Below are 15,647 nucleotides of genomic sequence, written 5' to 3'. Positions count from 1 at the left end.
AATTATACAGTAAGACAGACTTACAAAAGGGTTTTCCCCAATCCGTGACATCAGCAAAAAAGCATGGAGGTCTCCATGCTTCATGAAGGGCAGGATCACCATGGGAATTGGGAGACGACCCTTGGGACGGCTCCGTAGACTGACTCCTGATGAGGACACACACAGTAAAGGGGTGTGAGCAAACAGATCTCTCCCAAGAGGAATATTACAGGCTGCTGTGCTTTTCTCTTACAAATCTGGATGAAAACGTGCAGTTTTGGCATGTAGATTCCATGTTCCAAGCTTGTTTGCATGGCTTCATGCCAAAAGGTGTAAAGTTACCTCTACCCCTGTTTACTTCAGAGGCAATACTAAGTGCCTAGTGCCTCTCAGCCCTCCTTGCAGGAGCAGCTATGAATATTTCTAGGATCTCTCCAGACTAGACAGCCCCATAACCCAGGCTCTGCAGAGCAATCTCCACATTCTGGAAATTGCCTACCCACAAATGTCTTGCTTCTTATGCAGTATTTTGGAAAGGCACAATCTTCTCTCCCTCTGTTTGTAGTCTACCAATCCACCTGTCCACATTTCACAGCACTTTAGACATACCTCAGCCAGCTAAAGTCTCTCTCATGTATTTGCAAGAATCAAAGAAATGAACTAAATAAGAGATGCTTATTACTAGTGTGAGGGCAAGTGTTGTGAGCACTTTCACACACTCCAACTCCCTCTGGGCCTAGGAAGGAGCAATGCTGATCCATGCAGGACTCCAGGCAGCACAGAGCTGGCTGCACTAGCACTGCTGTTGGACAGCAGTGGGGGTGAGTACGTGAGGCTGTGTGGGACTGTGCAAGAACTGGAGGTGCTCCATGGCACAAGCAGCAGCACTGCTTACCAATCAGTTTAGTGACGTGTGGGTGGTCAAATTCCTTCATACACGCAGCTTCTCGCAGGAACTCCTCAATGTCAGTCGAGGTGAAGATGTCCGCTGGAAAAAGTGACTGTAAGTTTTCTTCTTTTGTGGGTGGCTCCAAGGGACTTTACAAATAATGATTATCAGAAACTTGTTCTTTGTGGCACAGCACATCCTGTCAGACCTATAGCTAAATAAGCCATTTTACAACAAAGCAGAGCCTGACGCTCTCCTGCGATGGACAGCAGTAAGCACACATCAGGGACATCTGGTAAGCTGGTTCTTGACAGAGTGAAGACCTGCTGATTAACAGCACTTTCCTCAGTAAGAACTTTCCTTGGAAACCATGCAAATCATGTGTGGGTTAAAGATGTAAGAATTAATTAGAGAACCTAAACTACAATGTCAGAGAGAGGAGACATCACACAAATAAAAGAAAATGTTGAAACTGAGGAGATGGCCTGGAATCCTTGGCTGGCACAGCAGACCCCAACTGATCTCTGATAAAGATGGCATGAAATATCTATGCTTTTATGTTTCATAGTATGATTGAGTCTTCTAAGTTGCTAGAGCTAAGATTTCTTAAATAATCACACTGCTGGAGAGATTGGACCAAATTCAGCAGTGACATACATCCACATAAATTTGGAGTAAATTGTTTCTCATTGCTATTACTCCAGATTTATGGAAATACAGCAATAAAGTCAAGAATTAGCCCAGCTGACTACTTTCCCCACTGCTGCTGCTGAATCTAGCAGGAGTCCTCCAGTCCTGCTGCAAGATCAGACTCAGAGCTGTAGAAGAGTATTCACATTACCTGCTTTAGGCAAGTAATTTCAATATGAATCAGAAGGCAAAAGTAGATTCCCTTTTCACAGTCAATGGAGAAAGGAAAGTGCCTGTGGAGGTTGGCAGATTGTTCTCAAGTTAGATGCCTGAAGCTAGATAGTGACTACACAAAAGCTTGCAAACTGATCAGAATTATTGCTGAAACTTGATAAAATGATACAGCTTTCACTAGTGTGAAACTAGTATATTTAGTACAAGCTGGTATTCTGTGGCAGCAAACTCAGCTCCACAGATAAGTGAATGTGACTCTGCTTTCAGTCTGTCACAGTTATTTTTTGCCGTACAGGCAACAGGGATGAAATAACAGAGGTTAACCTATATAAACAGACATATATGTACATACTTGTTTTGACATACCTATCTCTTAACTGCTTTTCTTGTTACAGACTTCTGCCTGATGAAGTGTTAGTTGCCCTTGTTATGTACATTCATCAAATGACAAATCAGAAGGGAGTAAGACTGACTACTTAGTCGAATGTGCCTGAGATGAGTTAGCTTGTCGCTGCTTTCAGCCCAAACACTTTCTGTTTCTGCCAGGATATGTTCTTGGATGAATGCTGTCTTTCACTGCTGAATTATTAGGACAAAGCAGACCTGTTTGAGCTGTCTGTGCCACATGATATAGTGGTTTTCATTGAACTCACTAGGTGCTAAGTGCTGCAGAAGCAACTAAGGTGGTATAGGTCTTTCCCTGAAGAACTTCCATTACACAAGACTGACATGAAAGGGATGGGAGACAACATGGGTAGAGTGGCTGAGTGGGAAGCTGAGAGAGGAGTCAAGAATATCAGGGGATGCTTTCTGAGAACAGGACAGACAACATTTAATCTTTCCAAGCTCTCTTCTCTTAAGTAGTTCAGGTGGCCCTGCTCCCACTTACCTTTCAGCATCTTCACTGCTACTTTCTGGAAAGAGCCATCATCTAGCTTCAGTAGTGCCTCTCGAACTGACCCAAACTCCCCTGTGAAATGACCAGAGCAGGCAGTGAGGGAACAGCTTCTTGTGAAGAAATGATGATTCACAGCAGTTTCATTTCAGGGGTCACTGACAAATAAGCTGAATAACCATAAGAAATGCTTCATTTTTCATTCTGCAGTTCCAGACAGCAGCTTTCAGCATATATGTGCCTAGAAGCGGTAGCACTACCAGTAGACAGAGATCACGGTGCTGGCAGTCCAGAAGGCAAACAAGAGGGGGAAAAAGCAACTCCTGTCCAGACAGACAATGTAGAGACAGAGTTTAAGCTGGGCACATGTTTCTGGGAAAGCCATACCATAAGGAATGAGTGAGATTCTGGTCTCAGGGAGGGGAGGGGGCTACTAGCTGGAGCAGCAAGTAGATGGGTTGGCTGAGGAAGCTCTCAGTATTGACAGCCATCGGAGTTGAATGATGGAGCCAGGACTCAACCATGTGAAACATAATCAGCCTTATCTCTCAAAACTCAAGGAGTGACTCCTATGAATCACAACTGACCAGAGAAAACATGGAACTCCTACTTGTGTGTGATATGCTGATTCACAGGAGGAAGTGTTTACCCTGGTGTGTTCTCTAAGGGAGATAAGAGGAAATGCAACAGGCCAAAACCTCTTCAGATTGTTTTAGCCTGAAGAGGCTTTATACCACAGCCTAATAGCCTCTTTGCATTAGATCTGGCTCTAGATTTGCTCTCCCTAATTTTGTAACTGCTTACTCCACCCAAAATGTATTAGTATGAGGAACTCTGGTACTGAAAAGAAGGAAGCCAAATATGGCACTTGGGACACCTACCCCAAAATTGTTATCTTTCCACTAGCTTTTTACCAGTGTCTTTCACTACTGCATGGCACGTGCTTCACAATAACCACAAACAGTGACCACAAAAGAGGAAAATGGGAAGGAGCAAAGGCATTTTGTGCTGCTTCCATACTATGGAGCTGTTGCACAGCTGTTGAGTCAGCAGAGCCCAAGATAATGCAGTCTTATGTGTACTGAGTGTGGGGTTCACAGAATTACAGAATAATCAGAGTTGGAAGGGACCCTTGAGGATCATCTAGTCCAACTCCTGGCCCTGCACAGGATGTCCCAGATAATCACACCATGTGCCTGAGAGCATTGTCCTCTTGAACTCTGTCAGGCTTGGTGCTGCCACAACTTCCCCCGGGAGCCTGTTCCAGTGCCCAGCCACCCTCTGGGTGAAGAACCATTTTCTAATATCCAGCTTAAACCTCTCCTGATGCAACTTCAGGCCATTCCTCGGGTCCTGCCAGAGAGAAGAGGTCAGTGCCTGCCCCTCCTTGTGTTGTGGAAATGGGGCTGACAACACAGATCAGATCCTGCCAGCTGGCATCCTCCCACCAAGGCCATCCCCTGGGGCCACACTGCAGCCCATTTCAGTTTGTTACCTGTCATGGGGACAGCCCAGAAGGGTTGAAGCAGGATGCCAGAAACTGGCCAAGAGCTGACACTTAAAACCAGATAACGCAGGTGTTTAATAACTTAGCATTGTTAATCTCTCTCAGACCACTTCTGCAGGAAGGCCATCTTCCTGCTCTGAAAGAAAGGCATTTGTTTTAGGAGTGGAAGAATGTTCTCAGCGGGAAAGGGTCAAAGAAAACTACAATAAAACTAGTCTTATAAAGAAAAAGGAAGACAAACACCTCAGGTTCCTTTTGCTTATGACCCCTGACTTATGCTTCAATCTTTGTTACTGGTTTTATCCTTACACATTTTCAATTATTTCTAGAGACTGCTTTCAGACTGGGAAGTAGGGAAGGATGATCCAACAGTTAGCACACTGACCTGCCATTTGGGAAATTTAAATTCAAACCCCTCTCTTCACACAGAGATTCTGGGCCAATCTCTCAGCTAAAGTTTGAGAAGAATCCCGTTTTTGCTCTGTCCATCCCTTCTGATCTCAAAACCTCAGAGAAATGTTAGGAGCACCTGTGTGTGACATCCAGGTGGAGATCCACAGTCAGAAGCACTCCTAAAGACTTGAACTAATGAGGACAAAAGTCAGCAAAATTCAGTACCTGTTCCAAATGTGCCTTTATAAAAGCCCGAACTAAAATCTGGAGTCAAACCACATAAGACAATACCTGAAATTGAATCAACATTTTTCTGGGGGGTTGGAGTGTTTGAGGTAGATCATCTCTGTCTCTGTATTGTCTCAGTCTGTTTAATACTTCATTCGTGCTTATGTAAATGGAAGGAATTCTATAGCATCACTTTTTTAATAGAAAAAGCAGAAGCTTAATTGAATATTCCTTTGTTTAAATCTCTGAAAGAAAGTCACACACCAGTGAATCAACAGTACTTTGGAAAGCTGAGCATAGACTGCAGTTCATGACTGTGTAGAGCCATATTATAGGAAAGGCTTAGCCAATATCCTCTTAGTTATGCTAAACCTCTGAAACATTTTATCCCAGCGGAAGGGATAGTTCCATTTATACTGCCATCTACAAGCAGAAGAGAAGAGGCTGCTTATAATTGTTTCTTAACACAAGTGGGATTTTCAATGTAAAGCCTTGTTCAGTTTTGGTTCTTACCCTTGCCCAACATTCTTCCCAAGGTGAACTGCTGCTCCTGGATTAAGACATCTTTGAGCTTTGTCTTCAATTCATCACTGATCCCTACACTCTCCACTGGAAAAAAAACCCAAACCAAACAAATGAAGAGTCAAATAATTGATACTTAAATTCTCTCACAACATCAAGAATCACCTGTTCTAATCTCCATCTCCAATCTGATTCCCATACTGTAAGCAGGAGCCTGAAAAAGACAGAGTTCCTTTCTATATCCTCTAGCCTCACCACAGACAAAATGCCAGTAACTTTCAACCACGACAAAATGTACCAATAGTACTTAAAAGGAGAGGGTGTGATAACACCACCCTTAAACACACCAAGAACAACAGGAATATAGAACTATTGTAAATAAAGCTCAGAAGACAAAAATCTAATCAGAAGGGACACTGGTTCATACAGCTTCATTTAAGTTTATGGAGCTGCACTACTTTTCAATGACTGTCTCTCAGACTATTTTAAGTACAGTACAAGTCTCACAGCACCTGGCTGAGAAGGTAACAGTGTCCAACAGTTTATGGCCACTAGATTTAATGGAGAGACCTGTATACCCAGGGGAGCAAAGTCAAAGACAGCTGGAGCATCATACTAATCCAGCTATGAGTGCTGCTGGGAGAGAGCCATGCCCTTGCTGAACCAGGAGCCAGAAATGGATCATCCTAACACTGGCCATTCCTGGGACTCAATCTCCTGTTTGAGAGGTTACTAATTCCTGGCCTTTCAAGACTGATTAATTGGTTTGTGCTTGTAGCACAGCTCAGCATACTGAGTTTAAAGTGTACTGCTAATATTGTTAAGCCATATTTATCTCACTGTTGCATAATATTCCAGTGGAAGGAGTCCCTGTAGTGTGAAACTGGGGCACGGGAGTGGCGAGTTTATGCCTTGCACTACTATACACAATGACTGTAGCTGTAATTAGCAAGTGCTATGTAACTGGTATGGCAACAGCAATTCTGGCCTTTCACCTCTGCGATTTACCATGTCTAAGACTCCTTGTAAATTAATCCCTGGGTTTTGATCCAAAACCATCAGTTTCAGCGAAAACAAAGACAGAGCATAGTACATGCATGGACACAGCTTCCCAGACACAATCACTCAGACTCCCAGACACATCACACAGCTTCCCAGACACAATCACTCAGGTCATTCTACTTACATGTTGCTTCAATGAGCTCTGGGCCCTCCCTGTTGAAAGACCTGGCAGCTCTGAAATGGACTGCTGGATCCCCTCTGCCAACCACACTGCCAAAGGCATGGCTAAAAGGCAGAAAAGACAAGGAGGGCCATGATTACATGGGCCATTCACTTCTCAAAGGGTGTGTTGGACAGTATGGATGACTTTTCACGTCTTGCCCTGTAAATACTACAGACTGTTTTGTTAAAGAGGGTGTAGCTGGAGAGGAGGAACTATGGGTTTATGCTGCCTTACTGATGCACCCAGAGGGGGTAGGAGCTTTTCAAACAGGGAAATCGCTCCTCCCAGGTGCCTGGGAGAAGCTGCAGGTTGGGGCAGGTTGCAAGAGTCATATAAACAGAGATGCTGCTGTGAGAGAGAGGTCTAGGAGACTCTGAAAAGAATGGGAACCTTGCTTGCAGCAGGGAGCAACCCACAGCCAAGTGTTAGAGGTGATGGAAAGGAGACTTTACTGGGGATCCAGAGGGTTCAGGGCAAACAGGAAGTTACAATCAGCTGCTAGACTGAAAACCAGGATGGGGTTAAGGGCTCAGCCCATAAGAATACAGATGCTTCATCTGTGGGTCTTTTCTCTTTGAATCTCTTAAGCAGCAGTGCTAAGAATCACTTTGATCTAGTATTATATTTCTATAGTCTAGTAATGCTTTTAATTGAGTCAGAAACCACACTAGAAGGGAAAGCAGAGATCTCTCTAAACATCACAAGGAGAACCTTACCCAAACCGAGTTTCCTTTCTTCTTTTTCGAAGAAGAATAAGAGCCAGGGCAACAGCTGTAACCAGAGCTGTGAGAATGCCCAATGCCACAGGAACCCAGGACGTCCCATAAGGAGGTTGTCTCTGGCCACCTACATGATGGACAAAACACCAGTCAGGAAATAGAAGACTGTCAATAGTAAACAGATCATACAGGGCTATTTCTTCTTTTTGATTTTAAATGGAAAAGCCATGCTGCTGGACCTGGTGTTCACAGCAGATCCTTGTAGACTGGAATTTGGCATAAACAGCTACTCAGTCAATCATCAGGAAAATTAGTTGTTTCATATAGCAAAGGCAGAGCAAATGCATCTAGTTTCCAGAATGTATACTTAGTTTTGAGCCTCAAGAAAGTAAAAGGCGCTGCACCAGATTATAGTACTTTACACGAGCTCACATGAGCTTGGGGGCGCTTTAAACTGGAATCTCAGGACAAAAACGTTGCTTAATATGAGCATTCTCTGTGCAGGCTTCACCTTGTCCTGTTTGAGGCAGCCACAAGAACTTTGATCAGGCTACTCGGTACTGCCTGAATGTCAACCAGATAACATTTTGAAAGACAATAGAGAAAGACAATGGCCTCATAGTAATCTGGTTAAAAACATTAACATTTCTGCTCTAGCCCCTCTCACAAAGAGAAGCAGCCTGAAGGACTTAGCATTAGCTATAATTTCACAATGTTGTTTGGTTCTCAATGTCTCTCTACCAAAGAAAAGCTAAATTTTTAAAAGTGCCCTGTGAGTCAAGAAATAAGTTAGTCAGGCTACAGGTTCCAATTCTGAACTAATATTTGCTCCCAGAATTCCTATACTTTTGTCTACAAACTGAATGCAGAAGAAATGGAGATGCTGCCAATCTGAGTAATCTGCCAGGGAAAGAAGATGAGCTATACGATTATGAATAAAAAAGAGTTATCTATGCTTGGCAAACAACAGATAAATGAATCCAATTCCCTGAGAGATTTCTTCTCCAAATGCAATTACTAAAGATTAAATGTGAATTTGAATGAGTTCATTGAAATCTAGAATTGCCTTCATATCTCTGAATTGTTTAAGAGCAAACATGAAAAGGTAACAGGTCCCTGATCACCTCCTTCATTCTTACTTGCTCACCCTCAGTGGCTGACTGTGCATTATCAGAATCTAAGGAACAAAGAATCATCTTTGATGATGTAGGTAATCCTATTACGTTTTAGGGCATGACAGCACAAGTAAACCTATCCTTAAAAGAGGTGTTAGGTTAAGAGGCTGAGATCTGGATGAACCTTTGCACAGATGTATACAGAAAGGAGTCAGACACCCTTACTGGCAGAGGTCTGGCAGGCAAGAGGCTTTTAAGGCTTGATTACTAGTTACATTGATGAGCCTTATCATCCAAGTTTTTAAAGCATCAATTTTAGTCTAATAAACAAGTAGAGCTTAAGGAAACAGAATTCTGGACCATTGAGGAAGCAGGCCAGTCTTCCTCCACCTGAAGCAAATTATCAGACCTTTAGTACTTATTTTCAAGCATCTTATCTTCTTCAGTGACTCACATATTCTTTACCCATCCAGAAGGCTTTAGAGGCTCTGGGTTTTATGATACTCCCTCTTGCTGCAGCTTTCGACCCAGCCTTGAAGGCTGCTTAAGATGAGGGAGAGATCAGAAACAGAAGCTGTATTTCTCAAATACAATAAAGGTAACTCTAACCCTCTCCACAATTCCCAAGCCAATCACTTCAGCTGTTTCTGCCAAACAATCAGGGTAGAAACAACTAAGAACTCTGATGTAGAAGGTCCTCCTTGATAGTTAATGATGTTTCCTTCCCCTCATGGTGAGACAAACCTCTCTTTGCTTCTTTTTCTAGTCTCTGTTAGCTGGCCGGGTGAGAGAGCAGGGATTTAGGTCACCTTCCAGGGAGTCCCTCCAAAAGGAGGGTGACTCAAAACAAAACAAAACAGAACAAAACAAAACAAAATTGTTCTCCCTATTTCTAAACTGATGGGGATCATGAACCTTGCCCACAGTTTATTGCAAACATGTGAGAAATGGAAATGAATGTTGAAATTCATTGCTTCTCCTCCTCTGCCCCACAGATCGCTGCTTCCCACTCATGTCACTGAGTTTGATAAGATGGCCACAGCCCAAGTAAAGACTGACTTGCCTCTCCTCTCTCAGTTCTGTTTCTCTCCCATCTCCTGCACTCCCTTTTCCAGCCAGCATATTCCTTAAGACTACACAAAGCAGAGAGACGACAGTATTATTAGATTAGTTTAAAAGAGTATTTAGGAGCCTTTTAATGATGAGGGCCCTTTTGTTTCATAGCGAGTTTGTATCTCAAAGGTGCAAAAGGAATGTAATCCAAGAGTCCTCTCCTGCCTACAATCATGAGCATTACAGATATTAAAAAGGTATTAAACCATTCTGTTCCTTGCTCTGCAATGAAAGAGAAAGGTTTCTACTGAAAATGTTTCTGAAAATATTAAAACAATCTTTGTTAATAGTGCACAAGATCTCTGCATAAGCAGGGTGGAGCTCCCACTAGCTTTGCTGTGATGACAAATTCAACTTAAAGTTTATACAAGCTTAGTCATCCTTATTGCTGCACTGGGAGTTGGTCAGAAACCACTCCTGGCATTTCTCACTTAAAGCAACCCGTGCCAGTTTGCTATTTTAGGAAACGAAGCAACTTATATTTTCTACCAGGCCTGAAACAAAACTGCAGTCTTTCTGCAGCTCTGCTGTTTAAGGCCTGTCAGTGAACCTTTACTTCCATCTTGTTACGCTTGTGAAGAAATATATGTGCTTTCAGACAGCATTTGGCCAAAACAAGCTCCACTCCTGATGCCACTTTTTTTTAAGTGGTTTGTAAATAAAAACAACTAAACGACAACACATAATGCTTTCAGGATTAGACCATTTCAGCTCACTGTAAAATGCAAATCCTATACATTCCCTGGGGCTTCTTGCCAGTGATGGCCATTTTCCAAAGGGAACTCCTAGTCCTTTCAGGTATTTTTCTCTGTATTTGGATGCCACAGAAAATACCTAATCAAAAAACAGGAGGAAAAAAAATTGATGGAGCCAATGATCAGCCTCAGTGGGGTCAGCTTTGGGCCTCCACACCCCTTCATTCTGCTTTAAATAATTTGAGGGCTTTGATCCCACAGTGACTCTGTGCTCACACATAACCATCAGTGTTGACTTCACTACAGGAGCTGGGTTGCCAAAGTGCACGTTAAAACCAGCACTAGATACACTACTGCAAGTAAGGCTACAGTTAGTTCTCCATTGGTTACTCTAACCCTATCCCTCACCTCCTGCTTGCCTGGGAACCCCACTTTAAATTCCCCTCTGCCATCCCTAAGTGTGGAAGGATCAGGAGAGATCAATGTCCATGTGATTCATCAAAGGCATATGGAGTGGGAAGAAAGTGGCAGATGGGCCAGCATCAGAGATCAGAGATTGCTGTCTTGTCCTGCCACAGGTGCTTGGGCACAAAAACTCAGGAGACTGTGGGATTTTTGTATGATTGCACCTCACATATCCATATCTTTATTTGGAACATCTTCCTCTTAGTTGTTTAAGAGTTTTCTTCACAAGCAGCAGCATTCTCTCCCTTCTGCCCATCTCCCTATGTAACATCCTGCCATTCTCTATAGCCTGATTCCCATTTCCCATTCACTGTGAAATACAAGCAGCAAGCAAATCACCACAGATAAGCCTAACTGCCCTTTATCACTAGGAATGCACACCCCAGGTGCATGTTCTTTACTTCCACATGGTCCAGATTGCATGCTACAGCTTCTGTACCACCATCTTCCTCTTCCACCAGTAACTCAGCTTTCCCATGGAGACAGCTAAACTGGTTTAATATTAACGCATTCAGTGAAACAATTACAAACCCCCATGTGGCCATGGTTTAAATCAAGCTCAATTGAAACCGGTCAGGAATGGCTTCAAATTAAATAAAACAAGAGAACCTATGTTAGACGAGTTGTCTGTCACATTCACTCTTGCAAATCTGTGTGTCTTACGCCTAAATTAAGGACAGCAATCCTTCATTTGCACCCTTTCCATTGTGTCTCTCCTTGCCCTGTTCTGCACTAAGCACAGCAAAACCCTGTTAAAGAAGACATAGCAGTGGCCAGAAGCTGTTTTGTTTATACCAGCTCTTTAAAGATTATTGAATTTCTAATCTGCTTGATGAAGTGTGCTGTTGTATAAAGCCACGTGTCTCAGTCAGCTGTGAGCACTGAAAGAAGAGGAGTAAGAGCAAACAGCAGTCCCAACACTTCCAACGTTTTCCCCAAAGAGAAGGGAATGCAGTGGACACTCACCCATGACCTCTTGGGCTTCAAGCAGGAAGAGGTCACTCCAGGGCCCACACCCTGCAGAGTTCAGCACACACACCCTGATAATCAGGTCTTTGAGAGGATTCCAGGTTGTGAGATTAGCTTTTGTATCCTGTACAATCATCTCCCCCTGAGTGCAAATGACAACAAAGTGTAAGATGTCTTAAAAGGAATCTAGTGTAAAACTTCACCTTTACAAATAAATCAAAATGTTACTGTGGATTTCACTGGTGCTATAACAAGGGAATTGTGACTCCTGGGTCCTCATGTCAGTTTTGCCACTAATTTGGTCTGTCATCTTGGGTTTCTCTTCCCTAAAACTGCTAATAGTTTCCCAGGGCGTAAGGAAGATATGAGATTTAATGATTTCTTCCTTTGAGGCCCTTCCATGCAAGTTGCTATGGAAAAGTAGCTTTTTCTGCTATTAAAAGATGTGCCTCTTTTTTGTGGTATAAACACAAAGATGCGCTAACATACTGTAAAGCATCAGATGGTTTTAATCCAAGGGAGGAGTTCGTCTGTCTGTTTTAACTTGTTGACCAGATCCCAAATGGCTTCCAAATTTCACGGCCCACTTTCACTTAGGATGACAAGGCCAACATATTTTCAGTAGCTTTGTGGATTTTCTTCATACACATTATCTGCAGTAAACTCATGAAGATTTGGCTGCCACCACTGACACAATGTAAATTCTAGCGGAACTCAAAATACTGTCACTCAAAGTCAATGACACTGACTTAGTATGAAATGGGTCATGCAAAAAAATAAGTCTCTTTTCCCTCTAGCTGTCTCTTATTACAGTCTTGTTCATCATTAATAAGCACCAGCCATATACATATTAATAAGCTAGAAACCATAACAAATACTGTCAACTTCAAAGGCAGAGAGATACCTGGGAAAGGTTAATGCTGAAGAAAAAATGCCTTCTACACTGTCAGGGTCCTTTCAGCTCCCTACATATTGTAAATGAAACAAAAGAATCCACAATCTTCTTCCTGTGATTTACAGCATAACTCATTCACTCATTAAATACACCTTTGCTGCTAGGATTTGGAAAGCCAAGGCCCAGTCACAGGAAAGAGAAAATCCAGATCCTGCACTGTCTGAGCTGCCTTTGGGATGGCACTAGAAGGAGGCAGAGGTAAACTGGATTCTCTCTCTGTTGTCCTTCTTGTGCAAGGAATGGCAGAACACTGGTCTGTCTGCAGATGAACATTAATTGAAGGAATTCTATATAGGCTAGGAAGGAAGAAAAGGCCCTAAATCTTGAGGTCATATACTGAGGAGTGCTCTCAAATTAGAATAGATCCATTCACACAAAAGCAATGCCAGCAATCTAGTCCCCTGGTATGGATGAGGGACCCTAGTGCCTAGAAAATTTCATATGAACATTCTCCAAGTCTGCGTCCAATGGCTCAGCTACCTTCTCAATCTGTTACCTGAGTTACATTATCCTGAATCCATTCCAGTCTGTATCCCAGGACATTTTCTTTCAGCACATCTGGAGCCACACCTTCCCACTCCAAAATTAGACCGGGATCTCTCTGAATAACATGGATATTTTGAGGAGTGCTGCTTGGAGCTGAAAGCAGGGGATAGAACAAAATCACTGAGTGCAGGAAAGTAAGGCAATATCCACACTGATAATGGCTGAAAAGACAGTTTCACTCTCCTTCCTGAGATCAGCTGGAAGAGAGAATGTGAGAGGAGAGAACAACTTCTGCAAGCCACCAGCACTTTGTTTTTACTTCAGGTAGAGAAGATAGGTTGGTCAGACTCTGAGAGAGCTAATGGGACCAGCATGAAGAAGCCCCATGGCTGGATCAAATTGTGTACTATGCATCATATCCCTTAACCACATTTGACTACATATTATTATTTTGTTCTAGGAAACTCTTAGAGCGGACAAACAATCTGACAGCGTAACACTTCCTGTATTTCAGAATTAGCAAGGAGTTAATGAAGTGTATCACTGTCTCTTTTTCAGATTCAGAACTACTTTCCTGTCCTTACCAAGCTCCAGGGTCTGGAAATAAACCCTGTCAGTGAAAGGGGAGCTGCCCATCTCATTGCTGCACTGCACACGAACACTGTAGTTGGTGGAATGCTTCAGGCCTTGCACACCATAGGCAAAGGGTGGCACTGGGGTGACTTCAGTGAGGACCTCCTGGCCATCTGATGACTCAGCTACCTGTGCCAGGAGTGAAACAGGAAGACTGTTACCATAAGCAATAGGACTAACAGGTCCATAGGGATAAGAAACCATTTAATTGTAAGTTTTAGGAATGTGGAAGAATAGATGTGGTACCAGTGGTATTTAAAATACTGAACAGGGAGTTTCAAACTAAGAATCTTGAAGTGACATCACCCTTCTAACTCTGGCAGTATAACAATTTTCTACCAACTGAAAATCTGGTTTCATATTTTAAAACATTTCCTTACCTATGTTACAAATTCTACAGTTGATTATTATTCCTTTGAAGGAAACTAAAATGTGCTTGTTACTCTGAGTGCTAGCGACTGGCTTCTGAGGCTTGTCTAAATGTGGGCAATGAAAACTGGTAGATCAACTTGCCTGTTGCTTACTGTCACCCTTTTCTGAACTCTTTTCTTCTAAGTTGGTATAGTTTCAATTTTGTAATGGATTAAAGACATGGTAGACATAGGTGGCTTAGTTCAACTAAACTGTTTCAAATGTAACTGAAAAGAAACTTTTTACCACTCCGCAACCCTTTTATTTCCCCTCAAATCTGAGATTTTAAGCAGCATGAACGTTAATTTAAATCTGATATCACTGTGTGCTTTTAATGCGCAGGCAGGTCCAATGTTCATACTTTTGTACTAACAATAGCAGAAATCACTCCATAGCTCCCAGACTCAGACTTTCTTCTCAAGTGCATGTGAAATATCAAAGCTAGGAGTAAAAGCAAGGTGTAGTGATGAAAGTCAAACTGTCATACAGACTTTATATAGCAGCCTTGCTCCGTTTCTCACTGCTCTTCTGCTCACTCTCACATACACTTTTGGGACACTGATTTATTTGGCTAATAAAAAGGAAGAATCTCAAGTTTCCTGAATAGAAAAGCATATTGTTGTCATTATCAGCGTCATCCAAGGCAGGGAAAAAACAAGCTGACTTTTGTGTAAAACCCTGTCTGTTTGATGACGTGTTTCTGTTCAACAGTCTCAAGAGTTGATGCTCTTACATCTGCCCCTTCACACCCTGGAACATGGCTCATGTTAACAGTTGGTAAACACTGCGATTCCCTGCCCTGTTCCCAGAAGAAATCTGCCTGTCTGAACATGGTGCTCTTGGGGCACCTGCTGCAGTTCCTGAGTGCCAGAAAAACACAGCCAAGTTTTGATCCCCCTTCTTTTTCTGGGAGATTCCAAGCAGAAGTGCAACCATGAGGAGCCAGGAACATGTGCATTTTCACATGGAATGTGGGTTAATGTCTCGCACAATGTCTCTGAATGTGAGAGTCAGAGGAAGCACGGTTTTGTGACATGGAAGGTTATTGCCAAGTTCCCCTCCTCCCAGGCTCAAACACAGGAACTTCATCCTCCCCAAATAGAAAAGCAAATGCTTTAAAAAGGGGTGAGAGACTGCTGAGTGGACAGAAACTGAACTGCTCTGATTCAGCCTCTTTTCCACGTGTCCCAACCCCCATCCCTACCCCTGCCAAAAGTGAGAGGGGGAACTTAAACCCCAGGGTGATTAGCATTGCAGTGTGTGGGCCAGAGAGAATAGGCTGTTCCAACTGGAGATAACTGGCATTGTAAAACAGAGAAGAAAACCATTTTCGACTGTGAGCAAGAACAGAAGCAGCAACAAACCCCAGAGACTGGGGCCAGCTATATTCAAGAGCTCTTTCTGCCAGAGAGTTAAAACAAGATAATGGTTTCTTTTGTAAGAAAGAAAATAAACATCAGAGCATGAAATATCTGGTTTTCTCCCCAAATAAATAGAGGACTTCAAATAAATTAGCTAGACTGCTTCCAGCGTACCTTGAGTTTATAATCCTCCTCTACATAGTTGGCAACACCCCATAGAAAT

General features: G+C 42.8%; 1 protein-coding gene across 1 annotated transcript in view; it reads right to left on the bottom strand.

Annotated features, from left to right (window-relative positions):
- Nucleotides 1-15,647, bottom strand: part of TYRO3 (TYRO3 protein tyrosine kinase) — a 33,786-nt gene that overhangs the window by 3,617 nt on the left and 14,522 nt on the right. The window contains exons 6-14 of the mRNA XM_009072461.1: nt 13,604-13,781; nt 13,030-13,172; nt 11,576-11,720; nt 7,219-7,348; nt 6,464-6,564; nt 5,269-5,364; nt 2,622-2,702; nt 875-967; nt 25-146 (exon numbers count right to left, since the gene is read on the bottom strand). Of these exons, the coding sequence (XP_009070709.1) occupies nt 25-146; nt 875-967; nt 2,622-2,702; nt 5,269-5,364; nt 6,464-6,564; nt 7,219-7,348; nt 11,576-11,720; nt 13,030-13,172; nt 13,604-13,781 (1,089 nt within the window). The remainder of the gene's footprint in view (nt 1-24; nt 147-874; nt 968-2,621; nt 2,703-5,268; nt 5,365-6,463; nt 6,565-7,218; nt 7,349-11,575; nt 11,721-13,029; nt 13,173-13,603; nt 13,782-15,647) is intronic.

The sequence above is a fragment of the Acanthisitta chloris genome, unplaced genomic scaffold (genome assembly GCF_000695815.1).
Source record: "Acanthisitta chloris isolate BGI_N310 unplaced genomic scaffold, ASM69581v1 scaffold44603, whole genome shotgun sequence".
NCBI classification, from domain to species: domain Eukaryota; kingdom Metazoa; phylum Chordata; class Aves; order Passeriformes; family Acanthisittidae; genus Acanthisitta; species Acanthisitta chloris.
This window is presented reverse-complemented; position numbering and strand designations above follow the sequence as displayed.